The sequence below is a fragment of the Uloborus diversus genome, chromosome 10 (assembly GCF_026930045.1).
Source record: "Uloborus diversus isolate 005 chromosome 10, Udiv.v.3.1, whole genome shotgun sequence".
Taxonomy (NCBI): domain Eukaryota; kingdom Metazoa; phylum Arthropoda; class Arachnida; order Araneae; family Uloboridae; genus Uloborus; species Uloborus diversus.
In genome coordinates this window covers 75,198,977-75,226,456 of record NC_072740.1, presented here as the reverse complement: position 1 = coordinate 75,226,456, position 27,480 = coordinate 75,198,977, and the positions used below count along the sequence as shown (strand labels likewise).

At 32.8% G+C, this 27,480-nt stretch overlaps 1 protein-coding gene across 1 annotated transcript in view; it reads right to left on the bottom strand.

Moving 5' to 3' along the window:
* LOC129231056 (BAI1-associated protein 3-like) overlaps window positions 1-27,480 on the bottom strand; it is a 196,343-nt gene that overhangs the window by 21,885 nt on the left and 146,978 nt on the right. The window contains exons 25-31 of the mRNA XM_054865304.1: window positions 26,146-26,292; window positions 24,326-24,442; window positions 12,331-12,414; window positions 10,691-10,772; window positions 8,806-8,844; window positions 6,613-6,736; window positions 2,557-2,744 (exon numbers count right to left, since the gene is read on the bottom strand). Coding sequence (XP_054721279.1) covers window positions 2,557-2,744; window positions 6,613-6,736; window positions 8,806-8,844; window positions 10,691-10,772; window positions 12,331-12,414; window positions 24,326-24,442; window positions 26,146-26,292 — 781 coding nt within the window. The remainder of the gene's footprint in view (window positions 1-2,556; window positions 2,745-6,612; window positions 6,737-8,805; window positions 8,845-10,690; window positions 10,773-12,330; window positions 12,415-24,325; window positions 24,443-26,145; window positions 26,293-27,480) is intronic.

The window sequence follows — 27,480 nt, the reverse complement described above, 5'->3', positions numbered from 1 at the left end:
CATGGAATCTAAATTATGCGAGATAGCTTCGTTGCTGTTTGTATAACCACTCATCGCTCACTGTGATATTTCGACAATCTTGTCCATATCTCGTACCTCACATGCGACCTAAAAAGGACCTTTAATGACGTATTTGACACAGTATTTAATGTATTTCACGGAACTGCAAAACTCGACATTTATATGAGCCTCATACGTTTTTAAAAGCAGTGGTGAGTATGGAACTACCCACTGCTTATCAATTTCAACTTTATTTGTAGAATTTGACATTTAGATTGTAAAGTTTGGCCTCTATACTCCTCCTTTCTACGGTGATAGTGTTAATAACCATCAATATCCGTAACATAGTACCATTTGTGAATTTTAGTCAACATAAGAATAAAATATTTGAGGATGAATTAACTTACAGCGCCATCTAGTAAGGATTTACAAAACCAAACAATCAATGCACATTATTAATGTATTATAAACATTTTATTTGCAATAAAAAATTATAAAAACCATCCTATCTTTTAAGTTGGACCAAATTACACATACGTATGAAATTTGATAAAAATCGGTTCAGTAGTTTCGGAGTTTACCCCGAACAAACATCGTGACATGAGATTTATATATATATATATAGATGACGATCAAAGATTGCACAGCATAAATCATCATCTTCAATTTTTAAGTTATAAATGTAACTTATTGTATCTACTGTATAATAACTCTTACAGCGCAGTGCTTTATTATTAATTCATACAGTATGCATCGTACTGTTTTATTTTTATGTCTCTCTCTCCCATTGATCATTGATATTGTGCATCGTAACAGTATTTTACGTTGAATGATGCAGCTTTTTTTAAAATACGGTAAAACTTCAGTTTTTTATGTAAGAAACGGTAATATATAGTCAAAAAATGGTCGAAAACATATTAAAATGTCTAAAATGATTCGGTATGTTAATAAAAAAAAATCATATACACAACACTTTTCCACAATGCGAAATTTCGACTTACGCGAGGAGTCTTGGAACGTATCCCTCGCGTAAGTCGGGATCCGACTGTACCTTGCTTTTCTTGACTGTGACGACCTGTCATTCTTCTGAAACAGCGATAAGTTCCAATCTCATCGTCTGTATAGTCCCTTAAAACTTTGAATTGGACCATCTCCTTGAGTTTTGGTCGCACAAATGTCAAGTTTTTTGTGTCAGTAATAGTTTTGAATGGATATTATTTCTCTAAATATTAGTTAGGGGACCTAGAGCCCGTATAAAAAGTTAAATTTTGTATTTTTTGACTAATTTTTATTTTTGCTTCAAACTTTCAATATCTTAACTCTGCATCTGATTTTGAACATTTTTGCAATTAGAAGTTTACATCTAGCACTAACGGTTGAGAAATTAAAGGCCCTTTCGATTGTTTTATTCGTTTTTATATGGGGGATGTTGCAGCGGGATTTGCTGTTTGTTCTTGATTTGTAGTTAGTTTTTTACACTTAATATCTGAGGACGCTTTTTATCCTTTGATTATGGCTGAAGGAACAAACCATCAAGTACGGGGGGGGGGGAAATAGTTAATAAAACAACTGCTCAGTGGGCATTAGATAAATCAAGGTGTAATAAATATACGCATTCTGACACCAAGCAGCTTAAAACATTTTCTTTTTGCTTATTTTTTTCAACAAAACGGTTCAAACACTTGGTAGTTTATTGAATTTTTTTAACTTTCCAATTTACAAAGTTTGAACAGAACAACATTTATCTATCTATCTATCTATCTGTGTTAAAATTTGTTGTTTAGAAAAGGTTTTAGTTGGTAGCAGAAGGTATCTATCTATCATAAAGTGTTAAAATTTGTTGTTTAGAAAAGGTTTTAGTTGGTAGCAGAAGGTATCTATCTATCATAAAGTGTTAAAATTTGTTGTTTAGAAAAGGTTTTAGGTGGTAGCAGAAGGTCTGAAAAGTGGTAAAAACAAGGTTATCAGTTCACATTATACGTTTAACAAAGCATTCAGTGTAAAACTCGCAAAAAGTATGAAATTTCGGGTTCAAGTAGCCCCACTTTACGGTACCTGTCTAACTATATTGAACTAGTATTTTTCTAAAATGCTTAATCTTCAAAGTTCCGTTTGTCACTCTTCATATTTTGAACAATTATTCATTTCCGTTACGTAATGTGCAAAAATATGTATTATTATGCATGAAAGCTAAACTTCAGAAATGAAATCTATGCGATATGTTGTTTCTGTAATAATATATTCCTAAAGTTTAGAGAATTTGAGAGTTGAATTTCATATCAATGTTCTAGGCTGCAAATGTGTTATGTTAGTCAGAACATAGAAATTTAGCTTTAAAAACCAATTGATGTGATTTATAATGTTTTTTCTTGTACGAAGTATTACTACTACTTTTTTCTTTCATAAAGTTTAGCAAAACGCTACGCAAATAATTATTAAACCCTAAAATTTCTTGTTACGTAGCAAAAAAGAGTCTGAATGTCACGTTCGTCACGATAGAGTGACCCAGTATGGAAATTTACCATTTGTAAACAAAGCAACATTTTTAAAACTTACTTTTTGGGTTCGGAGACATAAGAAGAAGAGTCACGGGTGCAGGAACACGTTGTGAGCTACAACCTGGTAGTAAACTCAAAGGGATGTATGCTTCCCCTTCAAAATCATTCGGCCTCATGTAATCGTAATCCATGACGATAAAGTTTATAGCACCGATGCTGTTTTCCACCTTTTCCTTCTCGAGTTTCCTTAGGGAACATTGAAAATAATCATATCAGAAACGTTACAACCTTTTTCTTTCGTCTTAAAAAGTGAAGCTCCTATAAAAACTAAATAAGAAAAAGATAAATAACAAATAACTTTTACATAAAGTTTGATTTTAAATTTATTTGTCATTCATTTACAATTTATGGCAAAATACCCCCCTCCCTCGAACTATCACTTTTTATGAGGAAGGAAAAGTACAAATTTTTGTAAAGATTTACTGAAACTGCTCGATGAAGTAAAACTATGAGTTGTGATCATATACAGTTTCCAGTGCTTAGAGACATTTAAATTCATAATCGTGGTTTAACCAGAAAAAGACGTACGTACTATAATAGAAGTGTATTTGTCTATGGATATTAAAATTTGTTTAAACCATCGAAATGGGGGGGGGGGGTTGTCTATTGTCACTGTTCGTTATCGTTGAGCATTCTCCGATAGCATCAAATTCCTCTGTTATGAAGAAATTGGTCATGAAGAATGATTAATGATGGTCTAACTGATTCAAAGATTTCAAATGTACCGGTTGTTTTCAAGTATGATATCTGTGACGTTTGGCAACTTTTTCCAAGCTCATTGTTTTTTAGGAATAAATCAGTTATCAAGTCTGTAGGAGAAGAACAAAGTGAAATCTATTGTTTCAAGAAGATATCTTAAACTTTCCTAGAAACAGGTTGACGGGCATGATTCTGCTGGAATCCAGTTCCAGGGGATTCGTCAAAACAATGGTACAATTTTTGGATCGACAACTTCCATGATGTAATTGCTGCTATTGTGGGTACCTGAAATTCTTAGCAGATAAAATCATGCAAGATACACAATTTCCTCTTAGACCATTACGCCTGGTACTCGTCCTGTATCCCACTCAAAAATGCATTCTAAAGGATGGAAGATGATGTTCACCATTATCAAGTCTAACCGAACTCTGCCGTCATTGTAGCCAAAATTTAATCGAGACTCGCCAGACGATTAGTTGTCAATATGTACGCCAATGTCTGTGTTGTCGAGTTCTTTCTAGTCGGTGTCGTCAGTGGTTTAGTTTCAAGGAAGTGTAGCAAAAAGGAGTCCGTACATGCATGACATAGTAGGGCGCAGTGTTGCCAGATTGGGGGAAATTTCCCCATTTTGGGGAAATCTGGTGCTCTCTGCGGAAATTTTGGGAAAATGGGTTTTGAGGGGCATTCTTTGGGGAAAATTTTTTTTCTTGGGGAAAACCTGGGGAAAAAAACCTCGGGAATTTTTTTTTTTTGTATTTAAATTCGCGACTTGACATCTGGTAGTGACATTGTTTGTATCTAACAGCGTTGATTTAGCATTGCTCAACTTTATGGAATTCGCATTTCGCATTATGTGGAATATTATGCTACGGAATTCGCATTAATAGTTCTGCATGAGTAACAAGTTGATACGAGAAACAGGCAAAAATAAGTGTCATGAAGAATGTTCTTGGATAAATATATATAAAAATCATATTTAAAATGTACATACGGTAGCGGAGTAGTGAATGCGAGTAGAAAAAAAAAATACTCGGTTATTTCTTATTTCTCGGTCATGCACTTGTATTTATGACTAGTGGCACCCGCACGGCTTTTCCCGTAGTAGAAAATTAAAAGTTACTTTGATTCCCCTGTATATTTACAAATAATGCATGATGAATGTCTCGCCAATTGGCTTGCCCACGTTACGGTTCCACATTATGATAACTTGGTAATTTAGTCGTCCATCTTATGATAATTTTGCTCAGGAAAATGTTCTTGAAATTGGAATAAAAAAAGAACAAAATCGAATTTTCGAAAAATCGTTTAATGGTGCACAATCCCAAGCTACAAACTAATTCTTTGCCAAATTTCATGAAAATCGGTCGAACAGTCTAGGTGTTATGCGTGTCACAGAGATCCTGACAGAGAGAGAGAGAGAGAGATCCGGACAGAGAGACTTTCAGCTTTATTATTAGTAAAGATAAAAAAGATAAAGAAGACAAAAAAAAAAAAATGGGAAGAAAAAAAAAGTTGGGGAATTTTATAATAAAATTTGGCTATTTGGGGAAAAAAAAATTTTCAAGAGACAAAAATATCAGAGGAAGTCGATTCATTTTATGAAAATATTAGTGAAAAAATAATTTTTGAATTTGGGGAATTTTGATAGAAAACATCGCTTTTTGGGGAAAAGTTAAAAGGGAATTGGGGAAATCTGGGTTTGACCATCTGGCAACACTGGTATGGCGAACAGTGAAAGCAGGCAACGACATAACTTACTCCAATGCTGTTCCAACTGATGAGATGGTGCTGAATGGCACATAAGCATGAAAGGTATATGTCGCTTTATGATGACCTAATATTATATGGTTCACTGCTGGATTGAGTCCGGTGATTCTCAATCTACTGCTTCCGTCCTCGCATCACTGTTGAGGTGTTTCCTTACGAACTTCAACGTCACGATAGACAATCTTCTCCCACGACAGCTAACCGTCCTCGTTCTAATCTCAGAATGACTTGTTTGTATATGACTTTCTTTGTTCACCAAAAATTATAGTGATATCTCATAAAAAATGTGTTATTTCTATAATAAATATTTTTCTTTTTTCAATGGAGTCTGTAGTCATTCTCTTTACACGGCAAACTCATCCTATAAAGTGGCACTACTCAGACCACGCTTACGCAATCGCTCTGAATTTCTCTGAAATTTTATTTATCCGTTTTACATAGTGTTACCGTTTAGTAACAAGTTCCAGGCTCCAAATTTATTTGACATCCTGATGTCAAACTACTCAATGTAGGCGTTCAGAAAGTCTCGACATGCCTTTTTCGCTTGCTGCATAGCATTTATGAATCATTTATTTTCGTTTCATCACTTAACGTCAATTTCAATCATCTTCTCCTTGAAGTGCTGGTATAGTTACGTTATGGAAAGATGGCAGATGAGTTGGAAGTGGAAACAGACCACTTCATTTAGTAATAGGTAGGATAAGCGAGAACGCGCAAGCAAAAGTTTTTATTGCTTGCACATCCTCTTAGATTCAACCTATTACAAAATGAAAGATCTGCTTCCGCTTCCAGTTTATCCGCCATCTCTCCGTGTCACAGCTACAGCGATGTTTAGCGTACCGTTATAAATAACAAATTGATAAATATATAATAAAATAAAGTAAAGTAAATTTTACATTTAAGGCTTTGTTTGCTTTTGAAAAACAATGTTGATATTATTTTGATATAATGCATTTTCAATGTCAGTAAACAGCTTCGAGTTTATTTCCCCAAATTATCGATTATTTTTTGGATAAGTTGTATTTATTTGAATCAAATAGTGGATGCACTTACATTTGAATATTGTGGTACAATATTCAAAAACGACGACGTGAATATTACCCAATGTAGTTTTTCCCAACTCAATGTCACCACTACTTTGTATGTAAATTCTAAAAATGACAGCACATTTTTTTTAAGCATCTAACGTGTAATTAGGTGAAAACTCGAAGTACTTTTGAATCCTTTTTTTTTCCTGGAGAAAGTACTAATTCAAGTGAGATCATCGTTTGTTTCATCGTTAGTAGTATAAGCTGGACATGAAATGATCGTCGTGAAAAGTTTAGACACGTAGTCTCACCTGAGGAACTTAGGAATAAAGCTTTTTTTGAATATCGAGCATTAATATTTTCATATGGATTTACTGAATGCAAATTCAATACTAACGAAGCTTGGTCGCAGCTGTAGCTAAACATTGTTATATGTTGCATGTTATGAAATATGGTTAAGAATTTTTGTATAATTAAAGCTTCAGACATTTAAATTTATCATTCTTCCAATGATTAGATATTCTAGAACTACTGAAAGACCAGAAGAACACTTTACAAACCATTCGAAGTATTCATTGAAGACTGGAGTTAGTGTTTTCATGATCGTCTTGGTCCTATGTGGGCTTGCGTTTGGAAACAAATGTTTCGGAACAAGCTCTATAATTACGAACGGATCGCTAAGACCTGGAAGAAAAAAACAGTCAAATGAGAAGGTGAAATAAAATTATCCATTCTATACAAACTAAACATACGTAACAAATTAATTCTACTTCAACTGTTTTAAAATTTTAGCTTCAACTGAACATTTTGCGCGAAAAGTGACTATTGAAAAAAAAATCTTAAACTAAAGCTAGTATACATTAAGCGTTTACATAATACTTCATTAAAATTGTGATTGTTTATACTTTCTGCTGGTGTATGGATTTTTTTTTTTGTTGAAAATATCAAAAGTAGGAGCAAATACAAGCTGCAAATGTGTTAATGTAAGAAAATGTTAAATGACAAAGATTTAGATTAAATTGAAAAACCTAGGTGCAAGACGAGTCTAACTTCTTTTTTGGCCACTTTTGTGTTTTACATTAAAATGTATGAATAAAAATATTTTTTATTTCGAACAGCAGTGGTGTCCAACCTTTTTGTACACGAGGGTCGTACCTTATACTAAGATGAATCCCACCGGCCAGAGCACATATAAAATAAAAATTTTAAGATAACATGGGAAAAGGAAAGAAAATTACAAACCAGTAATTGAACATCCGTGCATATGAGGGTGACCCATGCAAGAGGGCATATGCGACCATTTTCCATACATTGAATAAACGAAATCACGTTATCTATCCCGAATTTTTAACAAAAACAGCAGATTTCTGACTATATATCCTATTTAATTGGAAGCAAATCATTTGAATCATCAGAAATGCCATCACAAAGATAAGACTCAACAATGTAAGCTGATTTCAATCACTGAGTCCTCCCTGGTAACATATACTCTACCGTGTGCAGGTAAAGGGCAGTAACTGCAGATTTTTCATTTTTCATTTTTTTGCATTTTTGTCATCTATTGTACGTTATCTTTATTGTACAAGCTCGCTTATTTGGTTTCCGCTGAAAAAAAGGCGCGAAAAAGACGTCTAATTCCAACATTTCCCTATTGTTTGCATTGAATCCGAAACGCGTTTCTTCAAATATCTCGAAAACTCATTTCTGCAGATACTGCCGTTTACCTGCACACGGCAGTAACTCACCAGCCGATGTGAGGGCCATTACCTTTCCTCGCCATTTTGGACTTGAATGCATTATAATTGGCGTAACAAAGCACTACAAAAATAAATCAGAGCATGAACGGAGAGCTACTTATCGTATGAACTTAACAGCTGTGATGAATAAATTATCTTTTGAAAATAAGAGTGTAAAATTAGCAGCAAATTAGATTCTGTTGAATTTTATAATAAAACAACCGCAGATTCATTACGTGAGATCACAAAAACACCTTTCTTCCGACAAGGACTGTATAGAGTAACGGTATCAGTAGCAGACATGCTTAAGACATCGCTCTCAATTTAACTCAATTTTCTGAACTTTTTAATACATACTATTACGTGTAGACTTTTTAAGCTACCTTTCTCTCATGCTACTGCATCTCATCTAACTTTTGGCTGCTTCTAGATCCTCTGAATTAGTTAATTCTATTTTTATAGCTCAATTTCGAAAAAAGGTCCGACCCCAGTAACAGATGTCGAAAAATTCTGATGACACCCAGTAACAGATAGGATGAGGAAAGGATGAGTAAGGGATAAAATTCTATTTCTCTCTTCAAAATGTGCAAAATTTCTCATTTTTAGAACTAAAACATTATTAAATTTAAATGAACATGAAACACCAGCTGACCTCATGACGGCTGTTCCTAATCTTCCACCACTGCCTTATAAATATCAACTGTTTCACAAAATTCACTCTGATAACACTAGATGGTTGCACTGTACTCACGTGCTACAGCAACATCAGTTTTACTCGCCTAAAATTCTTATTATTTAAATCCAAACTTATGGCTGTCTGTTACTGGACCCTTGTCTACTACTGGTGCCTTTACCCTACATAATATAAATTTACAGCGATATTAGGTGTAATCGCGAGTTTTTGATTCTATTTTATTTTGAGATCTTTGGGTAAGCGGGACTGTCCGCAGAGCGTCATTACCCTAGTTTCTCCTCATTTTAAATAAAATGCAAAAAAAAAAGAAGTATTGAGCTTACCATTCGGGTCGCACGGCAGGAGGTTATTGGCACTGATAACTGTAAAATATTAATAAAACATTATTAATGTCATATGTTATCAATATAAATTATAAGATCTCTCCCTACATCTTAAATATTAATCTTTGAACAGAAATATTCTTCAACCTTTTTTTTTTTACGCAGCATAAAATCTGCGTTGAAGAACGTTAAAATGCAAAAATAAGGTCACACACGCATACTCAATCAGAAAACAATAAAAACATTCATAGTAATCAGTATTACAAATTGAACATTTCTTTTTCAAGTAATAAAGTAACGAAACTGCAGGAATAAAACACTAGTTGAGTTTGCTATAAAGTAAAGGGGAGTTTGTGGAATTTAAAATTAGAACTACTTAAGATTTGACTATGAGTATAATCAACGAAAAGGTAATATATATAATTCACAATAAAGATCAGAGAATGTAATTTGAAATCCAACAAATCTTGATCTATATAAATACTATATATACAGCAAATACCCGATTATCCACGGCATTGGGTGGCAGAAGCATCGCGGATTCAAAAAAAAAAAAAAAAAAAAATCGCGGATAAACTGCAAAAAGACTAAAATGAGGGACTAATAAGGTAAAAATTGTTCTTCCTCAAAAACTTTGCTATATTGATGCATAGTGTTTTCTACAAACAGCGAAAATATACCCAGAACAGTAAAAATGTTTCGTATTTTTGTACAAATGAGCTTAATATCAATAAAGAACAAGTGTATGTACGATGGTCGATGGGGAAGAAAACGCAATCAATAAATCAACAAGCAAATGAAGAAAAAAAAGCTTACATTTACACTTTTCGACAAAAGAAATAAAAAATAAAAAATAAATAAAACATTGATTGATATTTGCTATTTGCTTTGAAAATACATGTTCTTGGATTGTTGATTGACTCGCAGATAATCGCTCGGGGATAATCGGGAGTTTACTGTAGTACATAAAAATACACACACACACAGACAGACACAAACTTTTAACTTAGCATCGAGTGTGTCGTTCATTGTTAAAGTGGTGTATCTCCTTGGAAGTGATTTTACTATGCCTTGTTATATAAAGCCCGTTGTAAATTTTTTCGTGAGAAAAAATACAAGTTCAACTATTATTAGTCATTAACTTTCGAAAAGTGCTTTGTTTTTATACTAAAAGAGATACTGCCGTAGGAAAGTATAGCGCAGTGTATCTGCAGAATGAGTTTTTGAGATATTTGACGAAACGCGGTTTGGATACCATTTAACAATTGGGAAATGTTGACATTTGGAAGTATTTTTTTCTTGCTTTATTTTTTCAGCGGAAACCAAATAAACAATCCTGTACAATAAAGTTAAAGAACAATAGAAGACAAAATTTGCTATAAAATCAAAAATGAAAAATTTGCCGATACTGAGCTAAGGTCTTTGGTGTAACTAAATGTGATACTATTTAGCAAACAAATGAGCATTTTAAAAATATTAGAGATAGACCACTTTTGGGATGAACGACACAAATGTTTTTGATAGCATTCTACGTATTTAATTAACACTCATGTTGTTTTGTTCAATTGAAGGGCTCGGGACAAGAATGTGGTATGTCACATGACGTGAATTTTTCAGTAGGTCAATTTCCAACTTTTGAAAAATTCTACAAATATTTTTATATATATAAATAATTCTACAAATATTTATTATATTTTATTAGAATATACATTCTATATTCTGCAATACTAAAACCAGATATGTTTTTCTCCAGATGACATAATCCATTGTCATGTTTATTGCGATTTTAGTTAAGAGAAACAAACATTTTGATCGAAAAGTCACTCCTTGTGGCTTGTCACATTTCTGCCCCGAGTCCTTCAATTTATCAATAAAGCTTACTTACCTTGAATACAAATCGCTTCCTTCGAGTCATCGTAATAAGCATTCACAGACAAACAGCCAAATTTAGTAGCTGTCAATTGGACCTGCAAAGTATAACGCATAGTTATCAGCATTTGAAAATACATTTCCGTAATATTTTTATTATTATATTTATTTTTGATGACGAATAGTGGAGGGTAGCCCAATGCGGGTAGGTCGCCCGAAGCGGGTAGGCCTTCGTATGCCCCCTCCCCATGGTGTGTAAGCGGCGATGCATACGTATGTCGTGTTTACATGAACACCACCGAGTTTTAATCAGTCCCAACGAAGCAGCAGTGAAGCGGCATGGAGCAACCAGGCTTAAAATAAAAAATTTAAAAAAATGCTACATTTCTAACAAAAAATGAAGTTTTGTAACTTGTGATTAGTTGAAGACCAGCTTATTTTTTTTTTATTGTCAATAATATTACGTTATTCTGGCACCATCCACCTACAAACTGCGATAGTCATTTCGTTTGTTCCTTTTTTTAATTTAAGGTTATAATTATTGAAATAAAAACGTGCATTCGAGAACAGCTGGTATAGGATATAATCATATATTTATTTATAATTTCTCGACTCGTGTGCTGACTTAGATTTTCAATATAAATAAGATTAGTATAACTTTAAAAAGTTATTTTTTTAGGATGGCAATTAATTTGTCAGCAGTTAATTTAATCAGTTATTTCTTTGTTTTATAAAAAAATGTGCTGACTTAAATTGGATATATACAACTCTTTTATACTAGTTCATTGAAAAGGCTTCGGCTAGAGCAGGGCGGGGAGTCTCGTTGGGTACAACTGTTTTATATATATTTTTTTTATAATGATAGGTAGCTAGTCAACTATTTTAATCATTTACAACTTCATATTTGACTGGCAAATGTACCAAAACACAATTATTTAAGCTTACACGCTATGGGCTTCCTGGTAGACAAAGCGGGTTTTTCAAATGCTTGTAAAGTTTGGTAATAAATAAATATTGGGTTTGAAATAATACAAAAATCACTTTTTATTTTGAAGTTCAAGAACCCTGCTAGGAAATAAAACAGAAATTATTGCGATAAAAATCCAAAAACTACAATTTTCGAGCATTCTTCGTAAACCTACTCGCTTTGGGCCAGCCTCCCCTACAGTGTACCCTTATGTGGACATGAACATGTCAAGTGAAAGCAAACTTAAAAATTACATTGCCTGTATTTTCTGAAATTACTATCGGCTGTTATGTACTATTATTCGTGTGATATTATCATTGATGCCATTATATTAAGTTCAATATTATACATTGTAACCTCTCACCGTTTCACCGAATAATTTTTAACATGATTTCCGAAATCTATTCTTTACGCTATTTCTAATCTCTTCAAGCTTGTTGAACTTTTACTGGAGCATATTATTTGTGTTAATGACAAGTACTGGTGTCATAAACTAAAAGTAGGCCAGACAGTTCATTTAGAGATACAATTTGATAAGTGAATTTTTAAGATTTATTTGAGATTTTTTACCTTTGATAGAGTATCTAAATAGCGAAATGAAATGTCTTTATAAGTGAATTTTCATTCGTATAAACGCTAGTTAAGAGAGAGAGAGCTGTTCCCATCTAAATTCAGAAACATCTGCTTACTTGGTCATTCATTCTCTGAAGATAATACATCTCTACCAAATTTAAGGTCGTAGATTTATGCAGTCTCAGATCTTTTTCAAGTTCCTGCAAAATAAAATAGCAATTAGAATAATAAACATTAATTTTGCAACTCTTTATCAGTTATTTGGGGGGGGGGGGAATGAGAGGTAAAATAATTCATAGAATCATTCACTTTATTGCTGTCTACTTTTACGTATAGAGAAATATTATCAATAAATATTTTGTTCAAGAAGCATTTTAAATGGATGGTCGCGTAGTATAGTCCGACATTCGTAAATTCTGTGTCGATGAATTTCAATGAGCATTTTTGGAAATACATTAGTATACGCTGGCATTCACAACTAAGCGTTTTGTTGAATTTCAAGAAAAATAACGGGACGAAATGTAAAACTCCTATTTTAAATGAAAAATAAAGTCATTGTTGTTGTGTGCCAGCTAGGCTGGCAATTTGGGGTGCGCTTCTTCTCTTTTCCAACTGTACCTTAATTTGGTTTAAAGTCCGACTTCTACAGTACACAAATGCCATTAGGACCCGTTTATAGGGTAGGAAACCATTCACAGCACATTCACACAAGGGAAGGAAAAGGACACGAGAGATAAAGTACATCCACGCCCGAGCAGAGATTCGAACCCGGGACTTCCCCATCGCTGTCAGACTCCTTTGACCACTAGTCATAAACAGGGTGAGCGGCAAAACATTCATTGAGTCATAAATAGGCAAACTTTTATCTGTGTGGGGGTCGGAATCAGTAGAGAATAAGTTTTGTAAGGGTGCATGAAAAAATTTACGTTTTATTTGCTCACCCTCCTCGTTGAACTTCTTACGAGCAAAAAATGAGTAGCCACAAACGTTAAAATGATGGATTGAGGTTACGAATCACAGGAAAGTTATAGATAAAGGAAAATCTTAAATGCATATTTGTCACATTCGCATCGTTGCGTGTTGTCTGGATATTGGTATAGTCTGTTCTGTAGCTTTGAAGATAGTCAACCAAATCTGAAAATTCTCGTAATTTTAAAGACCAGTATATTTTATAAGTGTTTTTTCCCTGAAGAAAATCTTCCGTCGCTGTTAAATGTTTTTATTAATAATATGTATATATATTTTTTAATTTCAAATCTTTCAGGATAACATACATAAAATGATATCAGTATTAGTTTTTGGAGTTTTACACTGAATTAACGATGTGCAAATTTGCTTCATTGCGGAATAAATTACATGAGGGTCATTCCACGGAAAAAGGTCATTTTGTCCCACACGTGACGCCTCACATATTTCATTTAAAATAATACTTTAAAACATTAATGAAAAACTTTTTCTGCTGAACAAATTGCAAACTTATGTGATTTCTTAAGCAAAAACATTCGTCATTACCCTTTTAAAGTACAGTCGAGTCCTGACTTACGCGAGGGATGCGTTCCAAGACCACTCGCGTAAGTTGAAATTTCGCGTTGTGGAAAAGGGTATGTGTAAAAACTTTTATAAACATACCCGATTATTTTAGACACTTCTGAACACCACCTCAAACTGTTAAAAACCATTTCTTAACTATACATTACTGTTTATTACAAAAAAAAAAAAAAAAACTGAGTTTTTATTTGTATTTTTTTTTAAAATAATGTTTTATTCTACAGAAAATACTGCTACGATGCACAAAATCAATGATTAATCGGAAAGAAAGACATAAAATAAGCCACTACGGTACGTACAGTTTACAGTATGTAGTAACAAAAACAAATGCACTATAGTTGTAATGAACAGTAGATCCAGTAATGATAATTGTAACTTAAGAAAATTAAGATGTGTGTTGTGTGATTAAACCGTTATTCTTATATATTGTTAAAATGCAAAACAGTTGCTTCACTAGTTCGTTTATAACGTTTCCATCTATGACAAAACCCCTCTTAATGATTTCTTAAATTTACAATACGAGAGCAGCTTCCATTTTCATAACTTTTGCATTTTGCTTAGATACTACTCGGTAAACTTTTACGGATTTCCTGGTTTTGACTTTTAACTGTACAAATGGAAGATTCACTCATACCTAATTGCCGTGCTGTCTTCGACGCATTTTATATAGTTGTTCAAGCATATAAACTTTAGCCTTTCTTCAATAGTCAGAAACTTTCTCTTTTTCTTTCTATCTTCACAAACTTAAGATGAAACAGCGCTCTTAGGTGTTTCATCAACTTTCATTTAGAATGAAAAAAATAAATGAAAAATGAGAAGTAGTTATTTGTATAAGCAACGGTGTGGGAAGTCCCGCTCTCAGTGATGTTAAAAGGATAAAGGTACATTCACGAAAAGAAAAATTTAGTAGCCAATATCAAAGCCGATACTTACACACCATGATTCCTTTTCCGAAAATTTTCGTGTTGCACCAGGAATTCGCGTTAGGTCTAACATTCTTTACTGGTGAAAAAATTGCGTTATAGTTATTTCGCGTAAGTCGGATGCGGGAGTCGACTGTATTACTTTTTAATGAAATATATGAGCCGTCACATGCGGAACAAAGGGTTGACTTTTCCGTGGAATGGCCCATGACACACTTGTCTTTTTTATTTCTTGGTCTATAATATTTATTGTAAACTAATTGCAAGTATTTTATTCATTTACTTACGTGCTGTGCAGGTATGTATTGTTTTTAAATTATAAAATACAAACTTTTATTTCTTACCATGTTACTATTCTGTGGGTTCTTTTTTTTTTCTTTTTCTCATTTTAGAGAAACCTTTCATTTCCTTTTGTTAACACGAGTGCAATTTTCAACGCTTGAAATTTAAACATAATTTTAGCACTATTTCAAAATAAACTTCCAAATGAAAGAAATGGATATTAAAACAAAAATTAGTTAAATGAAAAACGGATGTACAGTTAAGTTTTTGTAAAATGCATTTTACATTACACATATTTCGTTCTAAAAATGATGTAATTGCACAGCAAAAAAGTTAAGAGAAAGCCTTATCTTTCGTGCAATCTTTCAAAACAAAAGATCATGAAAACGTTCAAAACTGCTTTAAGGTTCAATATCTCACAAATATGCAATCATCATGCTTTGTCAACGGCACCTATATTGTTATTATAGTTCGATGTAACATGTTAAAAAGTTTAATCAAAACTAATGGCAACTATGAACCATAACCGTTAAAATTTTCTTTAACTTTTGAGATAAAAACTGTTAAAGCTTTTAAGAGGTACTTGAGTTGGTTAAAAAGTACATTAATAAATTGCTTCACGTAGAAGTCAGTACCGTGAAATAATTGTACTATTTTTACGGCACAGTTTTTGCCCGATTCGTTGAAAGTCTATTAAAAGAACTAGCAGTTTTATATATTTTTTTTCTTAAAGTGCCTATTTTATACCATTTAAATGATATACACGAGAAATATTTATGCCGTGGTAAAACGTAACTTTTTCCCTTCAAATACAAAGATGAGAAATATTGAAAATGTTTCTTTGGCATTGCCGTTTTATTCAAAAAGAAAAAAAAAAGGAAGGGAAAATTTTATGCCTTAATTAAATAGGTTTTCCTCATTAAAACATTTTAACTTCATGAAACGGATTAAAAAAAAAAGACTTCGCAATGTTTCCTGAAAAACGTTCGGACTACAATTTGAGAAGCATGAACGAGAAAAGACGTAGTTTTGTTACTAAAAAAATCGCTAATTGTTTTCTGGGGAAAAAATCATAACTTTTTTTAGAGCTGAAACTTCACTGAATAAAACCTTTTTTTTTTTTTTTTTTTGTTGTTGAGATTTTATGGTTTGAAGAGTTGCTTAAGGATTAACTCTAAAAATAAGATTGCAAAGTAAGTTTAAACGAGTCATAAAATCAGTACTTTAGAGCCAGAGTAATGCAATTCCAAAAATGGCTATTTTCAGGTAATTACTGTATTGCATGTAGAATTTTATTCCGCATTGAGCCATAACAATGTAATTCTATACAAAAAAATTCCATCATAATTGTTTATTGGTGTTATAAGATCACGAGTCCCAACCTATGCATGTACCAGACAAACGTTTTTACGCTCTCCTTCAAAAGAGTGATAATGTGGCTTTCGTTAGAAAAGCCTTGAGGTAAATACATATGCTTCTCGTAGTTTTTAAGTGCAGATTTCATATTTATTGGATCAAACTGCAGAATAATAATCTTTAAAGTATCCACAGTTTATTATTCCACTAACGGGGAAATGACGAATGACAGGATAACACTTAACACGAGTTTAATTGTGGATAAAATATATCGAATTATGTGTAAGAGTTATACGAGGGTTAAGGAAGAATCTGATGAACTTGTTTTGGTTGCTGAATTGATCTGGCAAATCTCCTCAAGGCAATCTAAGTGACAATAGAGCAAAAATTGGGATCACATCTGAAGAAGATAGTTTTTTCCTCGGGTACTAGAATTACTTCTTCTAATGTCATTTTTTTAAAATGTCCTTATCAAGCCACTTTGTGATCGAGTTTCCTTATTTCAGTCATAAAAATGTAGTAAATCGATTTGGAATTGAGAAGGCTTCTAATGTTGACAAGTTTGCCCTTCATTTACCCTGGCTAGGGCCGGTTTTCAAGATAGATTAAGAAATTAAGAATTGCTTGTGTAAGGTACCAAATTTCGCGTTTAATCTAAGTAGCTTCAAAAACAGTTTTAAGCTGAAGTGTTCCGAAATAGCTGTAAAGTTTTACCCGAATTTGTACACATTTTGTTGCTCTCAAAGGTAAAAAAAGTGGTTAAGCAGTCAGACGTAATCGTTAAGTAACTAGACGTAATAGTTAATCAGTTCTCATCCACGGGGTTTTTTTTTTCTTAAGGCAGAAAATTTGGCGTTCAGCCAAAGCTGCTACAGTGTGTATTGATTTTAATAACAATTTAGGATTGAAAAAATTAGGTTGGATTCCCAGAAATTCGATTATTTTTGTGTTATATTTCTCTGTAAAGAACATTGACTGTTGATTGTATATTTTTTTTTTTCAAGCTGTCATTAATTGCGCTTTTTGCACTACATCGTTTACGAGAAAGTTCCCATAAGCCAAATAGTTTGGTGAAGAAAAAAGTTCACTAAATTGTCTTACTTGCCTAACTGGCTTGTTTGATTTTTTGAAAAGATATTTTTGGTGGTCTGGACCAGAAAATATTTTCACAAACAAGATCTATTCACAAACATTATTTTGAGTGTTTTTACTAAATTTTTAGAGTCCGTTTCTGTAGTCATCAAAACAGGATAAGATTGACATTTCTTTTGCCCTGAATTTACTACGTATATCATGGATCTTTAGGATTTAACCGAGAATCATTATAAGGTTATAAGGTTAAAGCAACAACATTATAAAAGTGAACAGGACTGTAACACGACAGCTAGTTCGCTTGCTTCTGAAAATCTCAGTTTTTTTTTTTGGTTGATATTTTTGGTTGGTATGGTAAATAGTATGCTGACTAAAGAACTACCATAAAATTTGAAAATCAGAGCGAGTTTCTGATAAAAATATCTCCAATATGTCGAGGCTTAAGCGGTTCCATTTGTTAAAATAGTGAAGAGGAGTTGCCAATAACAATTGTTGGCTTCTTGACAATCTAAGAATTTTTGCTTTTGCAGCTCCCCTCTCTAAACAGAAATGAGTTTATCGAAAGCTAAAGATCCTTTTACCAGAGCCTGATTATATTGCGGGCGCCAGTATTCAAAATCTTCAAAGAAATAAAAACTATCCGTGCTTCATATACATTGAAAAAAAAATCTTCGTATTAATTTCGAAAACGGGTCTCGTTTTCTCAAAAGCCTACCTGAGGGTCAATTGCCACGCACCCCCCCCCCCCATCAGGAATCTATAAATTTAAAGTAAGTGCACAATTATAAATATATTAAGTTGTTTTTTCCCTATAAAACGATATGAGTTTGTACTCTAGCCCACTATTCCCCCAGAACATTTTGAAATGTCGGGCTTGTATGTTGACGATCTTACTACATTGGAGAGAAACGGATAAAGTGAGAGAACAGCAGAGGGAGAACAATGAGACAACAGCAATTTATTTTCTGTTTGAAAATTTCTAGATTGGTAAAGAAAACAGTGAGACAGGAAGAGTGAGACACCATTAATTCGTTGCTCACTGCTCCCATGGAAACTTTATACTAAAATTGGAGAAATTATGCTTTGAATTAAATTTAATTCCAACTAGCCTACTGATGCAAATAATAATAAAATAAATTTGAAAGCCCTGCATCAGCAAAATAAGGATGCTTGAATGGAATTATGACTTTTATAGCCACATAATAACGCATAAATATTTCTATTTCATACTTTTGCTATTTACATTATTTTTTATTGTTTCATTGCAATATACTAAATGTAATGATATCTGTTCCCATTTCAAAATTTCAACATGCCTAGAAAAAAGGAAGTCAGATAAACTATTTTGGAGATTTTCTGAAACAGACAGGAAAGATTTACTAATCCAAAATTATATAAACCATTTTATCTAGTCTCAAACAAATACCTGGTAGATGTCACTACTGTGTGTCAAGACGGCATGAAATTTATCTTTCCAAATTCAATAGCTCATACTAAAACCAAACGACAACAATCACTCATATTTTACCAGGTAAATTTAGATTCTTTCAAATTTCGCTAATTCAAAAAATATATGTTACACTGGATATGTGTTACATTACTTACCAGGGGAACGGTGGGACAAAATTGCATTTCGTTTTAATTATTTTTTCTTGTTTGTGTGATTTCTTAGTTTTTTCTAGATCCACTTTTTTTCCAATTGCAGTGACAAATGTTGTACCATTTGAAAGAATTTAATTTCAGTGTTTTTTTAATAATTAAAAATATAATTCAATTTTTGTGTCTCACTGTACTCGCTCTACCCCTATGCCTTCCATATGTCACACTATTAACCATACATCTAATAACGTCATTTTTCATATTTTCCAAGGTTTTGTATCAAAAAATACTTGCTGTATACTTACTATTTACTGTATATTTACTGTATACAGTACATATTTACTCATAGTACATATGCACTATACATAAAAAAAGATTCATTTTTCTTGTGTCTCTCTGTACTAGTTATGCTGTGAAAGAAGATGAAAGGATTAGATGGAATTATTGAAATTTATTCATACTGAAACATATTAAAAATTTTCCTGTTTATCACTTATTTTTCATTTTTTTTATTATATTTTAATGCTCAATGGAGCACTAATGCAAAAAAAAGCCCATCAAATTTTAAAAACATTGTAGAAGAATTCTGTAAAACAGCTCCCTATTTAAAATAAGTTCTTTCATACATGACGTATAAATTTTCTTAGTGAGATGAATGCAGCTTGAGTAGTTTTTTTTAAAAATCCGATAACATATTTAATTTATTTCGTCTTATCTTTTTCGGATCTCAGTTAGTCAGTTATAATGGTTTACAAATAATTCCAGCAGATGGCGACACGAGTTATTAAATCGCTCGGAGAACTTTTATTCACTTTATCAAAATACACATAAAATTTTAAAAATTCGAGAGGAATTCAATCATCTTTTTTCCTTTTAGCTTCATATTTGATTCTATTTCAGAAGATGTACCCGCTTGCCTTCCTCTATGATGTTTTAAAACAATCGTTTTTGAAGTCCTTTTTTGTTTTTCATGCTGAAAACCAACGTGTTTTAACTTTCGCTGTTAACCTTTTTTCTAAAAAAATAATTTCTTTGTCAAAGAATGTTTTTAATTCATTGAATTTTACATTGCGAAACGATATTGTACTACTGGTATGTTATACATATTTGGTTAAAAACTGAATAAAATGCAATGACTTAAAAAAAAAAAAAACATTGGATTCTACAGACTAACATCTAGTTATTCAGCAGGATCACTCAAGTGACAATCGACTATTGATTCAACTCGTGTTTTTTTAAAGTCCTGTTAAAGGTTTAAACTTGACAGCTGATGCCGAAGAATGCATTTTGAAAGGTTCTTTCTTCTGCATTTACTCACAGCTTTAACTTAAAACCAGTGGCGTAGCCAGGATTCAGTTTCGGGGTGGACCCAAATAACATTAAAGAGAATAACACATTGTTTTTCTTAATTTGCTAACTAAACAGACTTCATTAGCTAATTAATGACAATTGCTAACTATAAAAAACTATCGAAATATGTGCACAATTAATGTGTTTAAAGTATTTTCCTTATCAGGACACCGAAATAATAAAGAATGTTTTCTAATAACATTAATATTTCAAATAAATTTTTCCAAATATGGAAAATTGAAACGTCTCTTATTTTTCGAAAATTCTTCAGCTATTTCCTAATCAGAAACTTCAGTTTTGACATCAGACAGATCAAGGCCATTTAGGCATCTAGAGCAGTACTGCTCCTTAAATTGGTCTTTTCCCGTTAAAGGAAAAAATTCTCCTTTCAACTGCAGCTGGAAGAGTAGCAAGTATCAAGAGAAGCATGAATACTTGTGCAACTGACTTCAAAAATTATAATTTTAGACATTTTTTTTTGTCACGTTATAAAAACCTGAATTTTTTTCAGAATTGAATTCGATATTTAACTATTTGATCTTTGAAAGTTTGAAGCTCCACCTGGAAAATTTTCGATATTGAAATTTTTTAAACACAAATTCAGGCTATTTTTAGAATTATTAGGTGAGAAGAGGGTATAAAGTGTATTTACAGATTCCCCTCGGAAAATTTTGAAATTGTAGTCTTGAAGACGCAATTTTAAGCAATCATTAATAAAAACATCTGGGAAACCGTGAGACTCGGGGAAAGCTCCCCCAGAAATTGTTTAAAATTGAAGTCCTTCAAATGTATTTAAGGCGCTCTTTGATGACGTTATAAGGAGTGTTTGGGCGGTGTCACCAGGAAATTTTAGATATTGATGTTTCAAAAACGCAATTTTGGGTCTTGATTTGCTATGGGGGGGGGGGGGGATGTTCAAAACTGAAGGACTAAAATGGCAGTTCCTTCAATTCAAAATTTTGTACGGACACTAGGCTCCCTTGAAAGTTTCAGTACTGAGGCTCTAAAATACCATTTTAATCTAACATTTTTGATGTTAGGGAAGGAGCAGGGTATAGGGTAGCTCTCTACTAAAAACATATTTGAAACCTATGTTTGTCCACGTTGCGTGGGAGAGAGCGGGAAAAGCTTTCTACTGAAATTTGTTTGGCCGTGAAGTCCCAAAAACGCCATAGAGGTGCTTGGGGATCATTGGCTCATCTATGGAATTCTGCGAAATTAAAGCATTTAAACGCAATTTTAAGCTCTCTTTGGCCTCGTTATGTATCCATGAAAACAATTGTGTGAGATACTTCCCGAACATTTTGAGGGGGGCTCCGTCCGTCTGGTCCTATCTCTTGGCTACGTCCTTGCTTAAAACTAGCGGTACGATGTCACAGATTTTAAACTTATGAACATCTTTTTGTATATACAGCCCGTATTTAAGGTATTGCGCATACTAAAGTAAGAAAAAACAACGTCAAAAAAGCACAAATTGCAGATTACAGCAGACACGTGTTTCGGCGTTACAGGGAACGCCCTTTTCAATGCAAAAAGTAATGAGCTTATTGATGAAAAGACATCCGTAAGCTCATTACTTTTTGCATTGAAAAAGGCGTTCCCTGTAACGCCGAAACACGTGTCTGCTGTAATTTGCAATTTGTGCTTTTTGACGTTGTTTTTTCTTATTTTAATGTTCTGCACAAAGGTATTTATTTATCTTATTGCGCATACTGTAAAAAAACAGCACTTTTACAGCAAAATGTAATGGTAAAACGGGTGCCAGCATTTCCTGCTGTAATATTTACTGCGATTTTGCTTTGTGCATTCTACAATAAGTCTGTCGATTTTACAGAAGATTTTGCTATCAATTGAAGATACTTTCCTGAAAAGAAAACATAAAAGTGCTAAGAGGCGTCAAAGGTTGTGTCATAATGCGTGGCAAAAACACAAGAAGTGCGATTTATTTACGAAGTTTAATGACACATGATTGCAAGAAGTGTTCATTTCAGCGAATGACGGTGTTGTATGTTTTACATCGTCAAAGAAAGGATGGGGGAGAGAGGGGTTACTTTCTGAAATACACCAGGCATACTCGTGGACTCCCCTGTAGAGGACAAAAATCCAGTCGCGATCTATTCTGTAGATTTAATATGAATCATACATATGAGCCATCACATGCCTCTACAAAAAGATATCGAGAGATGAAAGATCTGGTGAGAGTGGTGACCAAGTGTCCAAATCTATCAAAAATGTGTATCCGGATAGTTACGAGAAATCGGTCCAAAAATGTTTCGAGCCACTGAGCCATTTTTATTTGCAGCTTTGTTGATAAAATGCCTATGAACTTTTTATCTATTAGTGAAGTGCAACATCTTCCAGATTGTTCCAACTGCGAAGTGCAGTTGCACACTATGATCAGAGATTTTTGTAACATTCGAAGCAAAATTTTGTATTTCCGTTTTCTTCGTTCATTTGTTTGCAGTTAGAGTCGTTCTTCTTCCAGCAGTTCGCAGCAAAAAAAAAAAAAAAAGATTTTAAACGTTTTGATGGGTCAAATTTCTAAGTACGCCAGCACCTTTGCGTTTTAATTCTGTAATGAAAATTGTTTCTTTGGATGTATACAATCACTTCATAGAAGTTAGTCTACTTTAATGAAACACTCTGTATTTCTATCTATTTATATTTCAAAATGCTTCTTTCGTTTTCTTAAGTACCCTTGTAAAGTACTTCATATAGATATTTTTCATACATTGTTTCCAGTTTTGAAAATTTTAGCTGGGCGAAATTTTGGCTGCTACAGTCAACTCCCGATTTTCCGCTCCGCGGAATAGGGTGACAGGGTAACCGTGGATAAGTGAAAACTGCGGATAATCCGAATAATAGGTAATAAACGATACTTAGTATAAATAGTAGCTAAAAAATATTAATAACATTCACACATACATTTAAATTATAACTAAAAACATTGCTACATTGCATTTACTAACATTGAATACAAAAAATGTCTACTGTGAAACCTAAAAGCGAACAATAACATAACCGTAAATTTAATTTAAAAAAAATTGTGAAAAGACTGCCGGATAATCCGTCCGCCGATAGTCAGGAGTTTACTATATTAATACAGTTCAGCATTTTGTTTTTTTCTTGTTTTTGTCTGAATATGGTTAGCGTACTGTGACACTCTACATTTGCTGGTTTTACAGTATTTGCTGTATACTTGATTGTGAAATATCATACTGATAAGCATGCAACCATGTTCAACTGGAAATAATTATGGAATTTCTGTTCGTCAAACATTATGCGAGAAAATATTCTAAACAGAGATCTAAGCTAGTATTACAACCATGAAATTGTTTTACATGCGTTATATTAATTTTACATTAGTCAGTTGCTGCTTGCGAATGGTTTAATCCTTAAAAACATTTCAACTTGAAGAATTTACATATTTATTTGTTTATTCTGGTAATTAAATCATTTTGTAGTGCGGCCAAAACAGAAAAAAAGTGTGAGTTTTGGCATGCGTGAAGTATAATTTTTGCACATAAGCTAAGCTTTATATAATAGTGTGATGTAGTTTTTAAAATCTCATTTTTAGGGGAAGGTCACATCTTTGCATGAAGCAGCAACTGATAGCTCCGCCGTATCAGGAAGTTAGAGGGAATGAAGTCCGGGAATTTAGCCCAGTGAAGCAAGCCGGCCAGAGCTCAGGTAAAATATATCTGTTTCCAATTTCTAAAAAGTATTTTTTATTTCATTCGTTGCGAATTGGATTTGTATTCTGTACTTAGCCTTTAGGCTTTAAAATAATTGCTTAGCCTAATAAGTATGTAGATTCCAGCCCAATGGCATATTAGTCAAGTAGTTAGATGTTGTAAAAAAAAGTAAAGGTATTAATGACCGACAAATTCTCGGAATTGGAAAAGATGCTTCATATTTGAAACAAAGCTGAATCAAGTAGACTAAAAAAGACTTAACTTACTTGGTAGAGGGAATTTTGTACATGTTCAATATGAAGAATGGTTCCATTCTTATGAAAGAAATCAACAAGCATGCGCAAACAAGTATGAAGGCGTAGGAAGAAAGAGCATCTTTCTTTCTAAAATATAAAATTAAGAAAAGATCTCAATGAAAATGAGAATAGAAGGGATTACGTGACATTTACATTTTCCAATGATTGTGTGCGAGTAGATGGGGCTTATTGAAGGGGTGAAGGGAAGAAAGGGTCGTGAGACATTTGATTACATTGACCGTGTTGATGATGTTATTTTATTTAATTGCAATATTTAATGTTACAGCAACATCAACAACGTCATAATATAAATATGTAGACAAATTTCATATAATCCCTTTTTCCCACTCATCCCTTCAACAGCAACAAGGCTGCCAACGAGATTTTTCGTAAAACTAAAGATTACGCACTAAAATTCCCAAGATCTAGGCAAGAAAACCCAACGTCATGTAATTGACAATTCTTAAGATGTATTCACTTTTTTGTAAGTGCTCTTAGTGTCTATTATAATAGACCATTATAATAGAATATTAATAATTATTAATCTTAAAATGATAAATTAAATAATATTATTATAAATACTAAAAATATTAGGTCATTAATTATTCTCGTAGAAAAAATTCTTGATACAATTGTACAACTGATTTAATTGTACAGATAGCAGAAATGATTTACCATACGAAGAGATTAAATTACATCCCGGGCAAGAACGGGGAAAATTTTCTTTCTTTTTTTTTTTTTTTTTGGTTATTTTCATAAAACATTATTTTGCTGAAAAAAGAATATTTTAGTCAAAACATTACATTTTATAGTTGAAATATTTATTAAATGTGCCCTTTTCAGCAATAAAGCCAACAACCCAAGAACTTTAAACAAAACCCAAGCGCTGGCAGCTCTGCCCTTCAATTAATCTTGCTGAAACTAAAATAATAAAAAATATTCTTACAGATAAACTTGTGTCTATGGTATGGTGCGGCTCTAGTAAGTTGAGCTACAGTATTGACAATGTTAATTGCTTTTCAAGTAACAGGGAAGGATAATTGAAGCTGAATTCAGTTGGGGTACTTTCGTAGTCGTAGATTTCAGAAGTATTCTAATTCAAAACCGAAGTAATAATTCATCCTGTTTTTACTGAACTCTCCAAAACGACGTAAACCTTCTCAAGGTCTTAGCTCAACTAACCAGAGTCGCACTAAATATGGTGGTTGGAGATAACTTACATAGCGGAGCAAAAACAAAATGTAGAGGCAGTTTTTGTGGGTGCTCAAGAGTAAATGTTTTCGAAAAAAGAAAGAAAAAAAAATCTCAATACAGATAAGTACATTCAAAAGCATTCACATTAGCTATTAAAAATTTTACTGGATGGGAAAATATCATTCTGAAAGTTTCAATTGCATTTTTAAAATACACTCATCGCGTCAAAATAAGTATAACTTTAAAAAACAAAATATCTAAAAGTTGACAGAAGAAAATGTTGCATGTATTCGAGAAAATATTTTTTTTATAATCTAACTGAAGACATGCACGTGTCACAAAAAAAAAAAAAAAAAAAAAAAAAAAAAAAATTGCAGAGAAATTCATATTAAATACAGTGACATGCAACAAAACTTTTTATAGATACGAGTATCTTTACTGCTTTTAGACTTTAAAAGTTTTACAAGTACACGTCTGAATTTTTTGTCACTCTTTTCTTCAAACATGAAAGTACAGAGTTAATGTTTTGTTTCCATTTACTCTCAACAGACCTTATATATTTAATAAAATGAATAAGAGTAAACAAATACTTTTACCCCAACATTCGATTTGGACATGTACGAAATTTCAGCAAGAACCTGTCTCCATACAGCTTGCAATAATCTCTGAAAATTATCGTTGAGAAAGCTTGTATTCATCTGGGAAAAACTTTTCTCTAGGAAATCCAAGAGAGGAGCAATACACTGAAAGAAACAGAATTAATTAGTAATTATTAATTTTATACTTCTAGAGATCAGTTGCTGTTGATTTTATTAAGTAAAGCTGAAATAATTATTTGAAATTTAGTTCTGAATACTTAAGGTTAACGAAGTTAAATAACGGCTTGGAACACGTTTGGTAGCAGAAGAGGAACGTTTGCACTTTTTTATCTCTAACTGATTTGTTATTCTGAAATTGATATTCTTGCCGAAGTTAATGCTGTTGTAAACAATCGTTTGTTTTTAATTACCTCATTTATTTACTATATTTTTTATACCCATGGATTAAACGCAATATCTTGCAACGACAAGAAATAAAGTTTTCTATGAGACCATCCCATCTTTTCTGAACCCTACTTTGGCTTGAAGTTTCGAGTGATATTATGAACCTGCAAAGTTAAGAGTTGCCTTGTTTCTTAAGTTTTGATTAGTGATTCTTGCGCATTTTTAGTGCTTATTCCGGAAATGACGTACATTCAGTTCCGAAGGATTTTTCGCAAAACGCAATTTTCGAAATTTGCAAAAGAATGAAAAGTTGCGACATAAAAAATACTTAAAATATTTTTCTCATATTTTATAATCTTTTAACTTTTACTGTATGTTATATTTAAACAAGTAAGGAGTTGGGTAGAAAAGGGTGATAGAAATAGATCTCTTAAACTCAAAAAAAAAAAAAAACCCTTAAATGAATTTTTTTCTCTGAATTTTAAAACCAATTAGTCAAATAATTTATATGGTGCATTTCATGCCTTTAATAACCACACCCTTTCTTCAAATACCGCAGGTAACGAGAAATCTGAAGTACCGAGTGATCAGAAAATGAGTATATATTTGGAAAACTAATTATACATGGAATAATTTTTGTAGATAGGTAAAAATTGACACATATGCTTTGAAATGTCATGGGGTTTATTGTAACCACGATAAAAGTATGTCGAAGCATTGACGTTGGATGCTATCTTTTAGCATCCCTATTGATGTCGGTCGATCGCGGTAGAATGTTGACTTCAGGTATCCACAGAGCCTAATCACACGGAGTGCGATCTGAGGACCAGGGAGGCCAAGCATAACGTAAGTGGCGGCTGAACACGCAATCATCACCAAACGACGCGCGCAAGAGATCTTTCACAAATCTAGCAATATGAGGCGAAGCGCCATCCTGGATAAAAATAC